Below are 10,173 nucleotides of genomic sequence, written 5' to 3' on the forward strand. Positions count from 1 at the left end.
CGAAGGGGCCGGGCAGAACGTGGGTGCATGAGAGAGAGAGAGAGCAGGTTTAATGGCTGAAAACGTGGAGAAAAGGAGGAGCAGGTTTAATGGCTTAGAAAAAACATGGAGAAGGGGGAGTGCAGGTTTAACGGCTAAAAAAACGTGGGAAAGAGATCTGAGAGAGAAGAGATCAAAGGAAAGGGAGAGATTAAAGAGAGAAGCCTGAGAGATTGAAAGAGAAGGGGACGTTCAGAAGGTGTGGGCTGTTGCAGACCGTGAGGCGAAGACTGTGGAGAGTTGTTGCAGTGATGAAGAGGCGGCCACGTTGGGGAGGATAGCAGCCACCTTGGAGAAGAAGAAAAGCTGCTGTTTTGGGACGTTTTGGGAGGAGAGAGGGACTGTTTCAATGGCTGTGTTGATACAGGGAAGAACAAGTGGGAGAAGAAGAAGATGGAGGTTGAGATAGAGCTGAGGAGAAGAATAAAGGGAATGAAGTTGGGTGCTTGTTCAGCCGAAGGGGCAGGTCTGAACTTCCAAGAACAGCCCGAGAAGAGAGAGTTGAGAGAGAGGCGTTGGAGCAGACGTGAAGGAAGTAGAAAATCCAGCCTTTTGACGTTGGAGAAGAAGCTCTCCTAAGAGAGAAAACGTTCTCTTCTTTATATAAAAAATGAGTTTCTATTTCGATTTTCTTTCTAATTTTTTGACACGTTTTCTACCTTCTTTTTTAAGAGAATGGAAGTTAGGATCTTGCGCTACTCGTAGTTAGTTAGTTTTCTTTTTTGTCGATTTTTGGTTGGTCGATCGATTGGTTTTGTTTCAAGTTTTTATTGGTTTATTTTTTTATTTTGAATTTTATTAATTGATTAACTTTGTTTTAGATTTGGTTAAAAAATTTAATTTGTATTTTATTTTGGATTTTAATTTGATTTGGTTGATTGGGTCCAATTTTAAATTTTAATTAGATTGATTTTAGTTGTTCGATTTTAATTTGAAATGTTTAGTTATTTAATTTTAATTTTAATTTTAATTGTTTAATAGTTTAATTTTTAATTTAAGTTTTATTTGTTTAATGGTTTTGAATTAGATTTTAATTGTTTAATTTTAATTTTGATTGTTTAATTTTGAATTAAGTTTTAATTGTTTAATTTTAAGTTTGAGTTTGAATTGTTTGGAATTATTTTATTTGAATCGTTTAGTTTTTTATTTGAATTTTATTTTTTTAGTTTAAATTGTATTTTTAATTAGGTTTGATTCTTGTTACATTTTCCTAAGGATCGAGATCTCTAAGTTGAGTTTGGAGGTCGAGGGGTGTGACGCCCCGCCAAACGCTAACACAAATCCCAAGGCCAAATCCCAAGGTACTAGGTGGCACCTCGAAATTTCGGCATGGTCTCCTCTATTTATGTTAGCGTTTCACGGAACTCAAACCTGATAAACCAATTTATAACAAAACCTGTATATAAAAATGTAGATACAGGAAAATAACAGCGGAAGACTAATTACATCTAACATGTAAGTAGATCAGAGTGCGGAAGATTTATCAATATACAGGCTTACCAAAACACTCTCACTCTAACAGAGGCCTAAACTCTCAAATCCAAAAACTACATACATCCTGGATGAAACTGACAACACTAAGGGATGTGGTCCTAGTGCTCACCAGGCAATAAAATCTGATCGTCAATCTGATCGACCAGATACTCCTCAATTACTGCCTCTACGCCTGCCTCGACAGCTGCAAGTGCTGAAACTAAAAAAAATAGGAAGGAAAGGGTGAGTAACAATGGTTACCCAGTAAGTCCACAGCCAATTCCTACTAATAACCCTTCCTAAGCATGATCGAATAAAGCATACTGAATATTTTTAATACATGCAAGGTTTTACAAGATAAAATACGATCAACTGGTACATATAGCCAGGGATGAGCAACTAAACAGTTTAAAGATTACACATGGCATCAATCATCCATACTCATTATACATTTTTCCATTCTATGCAAATACCGTTGACAACATTAAAAAGATAGACATGCTTTTCAGTTTATAATTCGAAATATAACAACAGATACATAGTACAAGTGGTGGAGTATTGGAATTAAAGAGTTGGGATTCACGACTGGATCGCTCCCAGTCAGGACATGATGTTACAACATAAATCTGGCTTTTAGTTCCTGATTTTGTGGCCGGTCGCTGCGCTTACCACACTGGTGACCATTTATCCGGCTCAGGCTGGCCGTTTGACGTGACCGTAAGCAATGGGTCTCTTTTCGATGTGTCAGAACGTTCGACTACTACTAGATTGTTAGTGATCACTGACTAATCATCTTCGTCTATGCCTATCAGGCGTGCATGTGATTCCCAAAAGACACTCCACTCGTATACGACCACCTTTACAAAACACGTTCACTGGAAAAGATAAGAAAGGAATGGACCCGGATTCCAGTTGTGACTCCACTCTCATACGCGTCCCATACCACGTATGAGTTTGGTGGTCCCTACCGTACATCCCAGGATAGTGTACCCCTCCGGATGATGTGACACACTATCCCTTCAGGCATTCACAAACCCTTTAACAGCTCACAAAATAGCTACGTACATATATGATTTTTCATTTAAAACAAAAGAGAAATTAACAGAACAGGGTTGAGAACGGATATCCAGTTCCTACCATGCAACCGTGGCCAATCGGCCTAAAATAAATAACAGTACTCAGCGCAAGCGCTAACATAATCGGAAATAAACATGCAACCCTTTCATTAATAACCTGGATATCCTTTCACCAACCTACACACAACATACAATGTAAAATGCAGACATCACCCCTCGGGTGTGATTCTGACATTTTACCGTTCATTCCCCTTTCCCATTCTCTCAACATTCTCATTTTTTATCTTTTCACATCGACCATCCATTTCCAATATTTCAAAGTCATTCTTTTGGTCTTTCCATTAAAAACCTTCAAAGTTTATTTAAAAACAAAGTCCCAGCGATGCTCGGGACCAAGGCTGTTAAAATAGAGAAAGCTGGTGAAAATTTGGCTAAGTGTCAGAAACTCAATTTTTTAAAGTTCTCGAAATTGAAAACGGGTTTTTCGAAATGAAAGTCTCGATCATGAGATTCGACACCATATAGTTTTTGTAATCTAATTCAAAGAAACGCGAAAGTTATTTCATTTTGAAAACTTGCCGAAAACGTCGAAAATTACGTTTTGTTCTTTAAACCAAAATTTGGATTTTGATCCTTTGAGATTTGGATCTTAAAACCATTCCCATTGTTCCGAAATGAGGGGTAAAACCTTAATTTCATTAAAGAACTTAAAGTAAATGTCCCATTTACTTAAATGTTTTTAATGAAATAAAGGGTGGAAAATAGTGTATAAGGTGTGAGGAGGTCAAGCCAAGAGTCAGAACACTGTTCTGATCAAAACTGTGTCTGTCGGTGGCTGTCGGTGGCAGAATCAGGATTCTGTCGGTGGAACCGACAGATTGGTCTTCGGCAGATGTCGGTGGGACCGACGGTCCTGCCGACAGCATAAAATTTCATCGCGTTTCGTCGGTGGCAGAAGCTTCATTCTGTCGGTGGGACCGACAGAATGCCTTCGGTAGGTGCCGGTGGAACCGACCCTACCCACCTACAGCCTGAACCTCACTCGCGATTTTTGGGTTTTTCGATCCCTTTTTCGATTTCCTTTTTCATTCTTCGAACCATTCTACCCACCCACGATTTTGTTATCAAAATTCGATCAAACATAAGCAAAACAACTACTTCTACCATGAATTTGAAATCGAACAACAACTTTCTACGATTTAAATGCAAACAATAAGTTTTGTTTTAAAACCCTAAATGCACATTTCGGAAATCTAAAGCTACCAATAAGAATTGGAAGTCCCTTACTTGTTTGTGAACGCCACGGGTACAAGCTAGCACTACAACTCAAGGTTGGATGGCTCAAGAGTCGAGGTTGGGCTGACTTGGATGCGAAACGAGCGAGGGTTTGCAAGCTATCCGACAATGACGTTCTCCTTCGCTTCTACAATGAAGTATAGACCTAGCTCCTAACTCGATGAAGCCCTCGGACGGAAGATGTGGAGGTTTACTCGAGCTACCCGGCTGGTTTTGATGGAGGATGGAGAAAACGAACAAGAATGAACAACCAAAGGTGGTGAAGTTGTAGCCCTCGTCGTGGCCGACAACTTTGCCTTCTTCGTCGAGGTTCAACTCGGACTCGTTCGCTCACAAACTTGATGACAATGGGTCGAAACCCTTGGATTGAAAGTGGCTGTCGTTTGGGTTTCTTAGAGAATGAGAGAGAAATGAAATAAAAGAAAATCAGATTTTTCTTTTATAAGACAGCTAAGGGCATACTTGAAATTTTCCCTCATTTCTAGTTTCGATCATAACTTAACTATTCGGACTCGAAAAACGACAAACGAATATACCATTTCGAATAATTTTTCGATTCGGATCTAATGGTGTCATCAAATCTTTTCGATTTTCGCTCTACCGAAATTTCACTATTTTGGGTCCCACTTAACACGAAATTCGAGGATTCTATAACTTCTCTATCCGACTTCGAATTCGGACTTGCTTACAGGCTAATGTATATATTTCGATCCTTTTGAATCTAATGGCGAAGTTGATTTCCTTCGAAATTAATCATAACAAGATCCGAGTATTTTACTCTAAGTCTCTCCTTCGATATTTTCTTCCAAGTCTCACCATTTAATTTCCTCGAGATATGAGTTGAAAATCCGGGGTGTTACAAGGGGCATTTTGGTCATTTTTATGACTTTTCCTAAATTTCTCTGTTTTCGTCAGTTTGGGTCTCATTAGACTCGAAATCATGTTTTGAGTGCAATGGAGGTACTTTTGAAATCTTTCGGAGGTTCGAAATTTATGAGGGGTATTTTCGTCATTTTATGGATTTTTGCCAATTTTTACAAATTTTAGCGTGAGGTTTCTTTCAATTCCGACGTGATTATTTCTAAGTTTCAAAGTCATGTTTTCCTAGTGTAGCGAGATCTCTAGGTTATCGAACTGTATAGCGAACCTAAGCGTACGTGCTTGCTAAATCGAATGTAAGGTGTAGCGATTCTAGGCGTGCGTAAAATTCTATGTGGAGTCGTAACGAGTAGGGGAGATGAAAGGATTGGAAACAAAAGGACTCAGGGACAATACTCACAAGCCTTCGAGTTCTTTGCGATCATCATTAGGAATTCATGGTAACCAGGTGACGAATTGTCGAATTAGGCAAATGCAAAAATGGGGTGTCTACAGAGACTTGAACTCCTAACTTGTGAAAGTTAGGAGCCTGAATCACTAAAAACATTTTCATGTTTTACAACTTTTCTTTTAGTTGCAATATAAACAATCCCTAATTAGTTGCCAACTCTAGCAATCTCTTATTCTTACTTTTCTCCTTACTATACCCATTTCTTATCCATTATGTCTTTCTAAGCTAAACCTACTTCTCCATTTCTTGTTCTTGTAGAGTCAGTTTCTTAGCTAGAGTAGTTGTTACACTTTAAATAATACTTTTTTATTTAAAGGATTAGAACTTAGAAAGAGAAAAGTAAGAAACTATAGATGTGGTTCAATTTTAATATGATTATGATGAATTGGAAATTGTGATTTGAATATTAAACACTAGAATTTGAAATCTAAATTTTTCTAATTTTTCTCTTTTTTAAAGATTTTTTTCACTATTTTTCTTCTTAAAAAACTATTATTTTATTCATAGATTTGGTTAGTCTTCTCCTTCTTCTTCATCTTCTTTTTTAATGTGTTTTTTCTTGTAGGTGAGCAAAGTATAGTTACTAATAAGGTCAAAGAACTTGAAGATGGCTGATTTTTGGATGAAAATTCAATGGTTTTGGTTGGGTGATGAAGAAAAGGGCATTTAGATCATTTCTCAATAGCCTATGAGAAAATACCTAAGTCGGGGAAGCAATGTCATCAATTTAAGAACATATATGAAATATTCACCAAATTTTTTTGACCTCGATCTCATCTAATAGGCTAATGCAAAATGACCTTATTCTCAACTTGAAACCAAAAACATTTTACCTTCCCTTCCCAAAACTAGTCATCTTCATCCTCTTGGGTAAAGTTTTATACCGTAATCCTCTACCTTAAATTAATCTACCTTAACACTCAAACCCTAAAGAACAAAATAGGAGATAAGGGATTAAGGCAAAGTTCAAACCAATGGATTGAAGCTAAGGTTCAAAACAATGGATTGAGTCTGGTTGTCCTTCAACTCAACCAGTTGCACATAGGACTTTTTAGGGGTGCAGTGCATGTGACCGTGGGATTAATCTCACCCAAAGAGTGAGGATACGCATGATAGGGGAAGGGGGATATTAATTAACTATAAAGGTTGAAGATAATTGATTTTAGGAAGAAAAATAAAGGATTTTAGAGCTTAGCAAGAACAAGGGCAAAGATGTATCATCAATTTCTAAATCACCCAGGTTCCGTAACTTGGGGTTTATTCACCTTCCTTTTTCAAATCCTTTGATTAGGTAAAAAAAACATGTTATCTATTTTTTATTTTTATTTTTATTTTTTTAAATCTATGATCAAGGCAATGAATCGTAGCAGGCTTAGGAATTTTGTTTTTCAATGTGGCACTCTTTTGATTGTGGGAAGAAATACTGCAAGAAACACGCGCTACTCCCATAATTAATAGGTGAAGCTAAGTTTTTAACCCAGGTCACAGTATCAATTCTCAAAGACTTTTAACCAACTTAGAAAGTCAACACCTTTATTTATTTATTTTCATATTTTGCATAATATGCACAAGTAATTGAAGTTAAAGAACAAGGTAGAAAAACTCTCCATAATTATATTAATTCCTTAACAATCCCATATAAGTTTTATTAAATCAAAGAAAGAAACATGAAATGATGAAAAACTAAATTTAAAAATAAAAATGATCAACCAATAAATAAAGAGTAGATGACAAACACCCTATACTCAACAAACAAATGCTTCAAATTAATAATTATGAATACTTAAGAACAGAAATGCCTTCAAATTCCAAACATTCACTTGGTTTCTGCAACTTCTTTATTGGACTCCTCAACAACTTCTTCAGCTGGCTTTTCTATCTTCTTATCAACTTCAGAAACTTCAATTTTCTCACTGGTTTCAATGGCATCGGTGTTGGGTTCCTTTGGAGCATTCTCAATCTTCAGTTCTTCCTCTAATTCTTTAACTGGTTTTGATAAAGTAGTTTCTGTTTCAGTTGTTTTGTCATTTTCGGTCGATTCGCTGACTTCATTCTGCAGGAAAAATTAGCTAAGAATTCATAATCATTTTTGTACAAACTTCATTGGTTTTGATTAATACTAGAATCTTCTGCTTTTATAGTGTAGAAATAAAAATTGTCTGACTTAGGCCTTGCTAGGTACCATGCAAATCATTTGCAAATACAAAAGATTTGCAGTGAAAATAATTTGTAAGGCAAATTATTTGTAGCACTATTTGCTGAAATTTATGAAGGGCTTAAGAGGTTCATGCAAATAATTGGAGTGCAAAAAAATTTCAGGATGTAACCAAGCATCTGTAAATTAGATTACAACAAATCATTTGCATTCGTACCAAGCAGGGCCTTATTGAAAGTTAATCACAAATTTTTGGAAGTAAAACAAGATTACAATTTCATAATTTTATTTTATATTATGTTTTGTATTCTGTTTAATATATGAAATAGCAAATTACCAAATCAACACAGTACATTGAAAAAATACCAAAATGACATAATATTCATCTAATTCTGAAAATGGTAAATTATCATTTTTGAAATTAAAATATTTTATCAAAACGATAAGTTTTAAAAGGACTAGTGTTTTAATACCAAAAATGTCCTTTTAACATCTTTTATAGAATGGTCCATGTTTAAGTAAACATATAAAAACATAATAGTTTTAGTATAGTGGTATTTCCTTTCAAGATTTACTTCATTTCAGCAATCGACAGCCATGTAGGCAATTTCTAGCACCAATGGAGATCGAACAACCCATAGATCTATACCCAAACTTGCATATCTAAACCTTAAACATGTATATTTTTATTAACCATCGAATTTGTGGATTTTCAGATTTCAATTGATGCTAGAAATTGCCAACAAGGCAGCTAGGTGCTGAAATAAACTAAATCTTGATAGTAAATATCACTATATAATAAAATAGTTATAGTTCTATATGTTTACTTAAACATGAGATATGCATACTATTTTATAAAAGGGCACTAAAATGGCCTGTTTATATTAAGATATTTCCCACTTTAAAATTTATCATTTTGATAAAATATTTTAATTTCGAAAAATGATAATTTACCATTTTTGGAATAAAAATGAATAGTGTACCATTTTGGTAAATTTTCAATTTCCGGTATACGTTTTAGTAAATCACCGTAAGAAATTTATATATTTTTTGCATTCTTTTAAAATTAATAATATTTTTTTTCCCCAATTTTTACTATCACAAATGTTTCACATGCAAATTATTTCAGGCAGACTTACACTAGGGGCAATTGCCACAATTTTATTTTATTTTTAAATTACAATTTCCTATTGATAGTTTAATTATTTTGAGTCCCGCCCCCCACTCTAAAAAAAAAAAAAAAAAAACTTTTAGAAGATGCCCTGCACCCACCCCATTCAAGTTTTTGAATTTATTAGAGCCCCTCTATTTGATTGATATTCCATAATTACCTCCATTAATGACATTGCCCCTTGACATAGGTCATCTATCATAGACTAATGAGAAGTGGTCTAAATGCCCTTTTCTTTTACCTCTAACAAAAATCATTGAATTTTCCCCTGAATTTCACATTCTTCAACCTTATCGGCAGCTATAGTTTGCCTCCTCTACAAGAAAGTTCTGGCTCTATCTATATTTTTTAACTAATACTTGAAACTCTAATTTTGATTTTATTTTTATTGAGAGTCATGTTTAAAAATGAACCAAACCAATAAGAATTGGAACCATTAGGTTCTACCCGAGGGTACTCATGGGTATTCGAAATCAATTTATTTTGTTGTTTTTTTATACTATATGGTAAAGATATTCTTTTATTTCAAAATTAATGAATGTCATATAAAGTTCTTCAATTTTTTTAATATAAATTATGGATTGGACCTTAAAATGAGCAATCTCTTCTAAAAATTTATTACTTTTAAAAAAGAAAAATAAACATCAGATAAAATACAAAACAAAAATATTTATTCTAAAATCTAAATATAAAAAATGTATAAAAAAATTATTTCTTACACTAAATAATTAAAAAAATACTTGTGATTTAGTATTTCAAAAGATAGTCAATTAAATCATGATTTAATCACAATATTTAAAATCGTGATTTAATTGCAAAATCCATCTTAAAAGTTTTAAGAAAAAATTAAGACCGAATTATTTTGGAAGTCAAGGGAGGAAGAAAAAAAATATATAATTTTGATGTATAAAATTTAAAAATAAAAAATAAAAAATTTAAAGGAATCAGACTGTACGTACCTCCTTATTTCCTTGTTCATCAACCTTTTCTTCACCATCTATCTTGGGCTTGGCTTCTTCTCTTTCAACCTCCTTCGTTCCTCCATCGACCTTCACTTCTTTTTCTGGTTCGATATCTCCCTTTAAGACCTTCGGCTTGCTTCCACAGGCCCCCATATTGGATCTACTCTCTCTCTTCTCTCTCTCTCTCTCTGTTATAGAGATAGAGAGGTTGAAGAGAGGAATAATGAAAATGATAGAGGGATAAAGAGATGAGATCGATGATTTCTTTTTAAATAGTACAAGAAGAGGCGATTAAAGCGTTGTGCCGTTCCGATATTCGTTCTGAGGCGAAGAGCAATTTAAGAAAAACAGCACGAAAGACAACATAATACAACTAACTCGACAAATGAGAGACAACGTTAAAAATCCCGAACGGACCGGCGGTCCAACCACAGTTTTGTAATAAAATCGATTCGATCAGTTTACCACATATTATTCTTCTGAAGAATCCTGATAATATGACTCGCCAGGTGGCATACTCACTCAACTTATAGTGTATCCCGAGGTATACAGATCTACAGTCCCGAACTTGTCCAAGAGTTGACTGAGTATGCCACTTGTTGAGTCATATTATCACGACTCTTATTGTGGATGTATTTTTATTTATTTTGAGTCGTGATAATTAGACTAAC

At 34.7% G+C, this 10,173-nt stretch overlaps 1 protein-coding gene across 1 annotated transcript; it reads right to left on the bottom strand.

Moving 5' to 3' along the window:
- Positions 1 to 6,808: 6,808 nt before the first annotated feature.
- On the bottom strand, positions 6,809 to 9,754 carry LOC147409767 (uncharacterized). Its single transcript, XM_086459707.1, has 2 exons — positions 9,500 to 9,754; positions 6,809 to 7,267 (listed from the first exon to the last, which is right to left on the bottom strand). The coding sequence occupies exons 1-2, from the start codon at positions 9,653 to 9,655 to the stop codon at positions 7,031 to 7,033; spliced, it is 393 nt and encodes a 130-aa protein (XP_086315833.1). The 5' UTR covers positions 9,656 to 9,754; the 3' UTR covers positions 6,809 to 7,030.
- Between the last annotated feature and the right edge of the window lie 419 nt (positions 9,755 to 10,173).

This window comes from Akebia trifoliata, chromosome 2 (genome assembly GCF_017979445.1).
Source record: "Akebia trifoliata isolate Shusen 1 chromosome 2, ASM1797944v1, whole genome shotgun sequence".
Taxonomy (NCBI): domain Eukaryota; kingdom Viridiplantae; phylum Streptophyta; class Magnoliopsida; order Ranunculales; family Lardizabalaceae; genus Akebia; species Akebia trifoliata.

Bases quoted from the DNA above. Each gene is read 5' to 3' on its own strand.
- LOC147409767 (XM_086459707.1), bottom strand. From the start codon at position 9,655: ATGGGGGCCTGTGGAAGCAAGCCGAAGGTCTTAAAGGGAGATATCGAA. The intron at 7,268-9,499 runs GTACGTACAGTC...TTTTTCCTGCAG, and splicing joins ATGAACAAGGAAATAAGGAG to AATGAAGTCAGCGAATCGAC.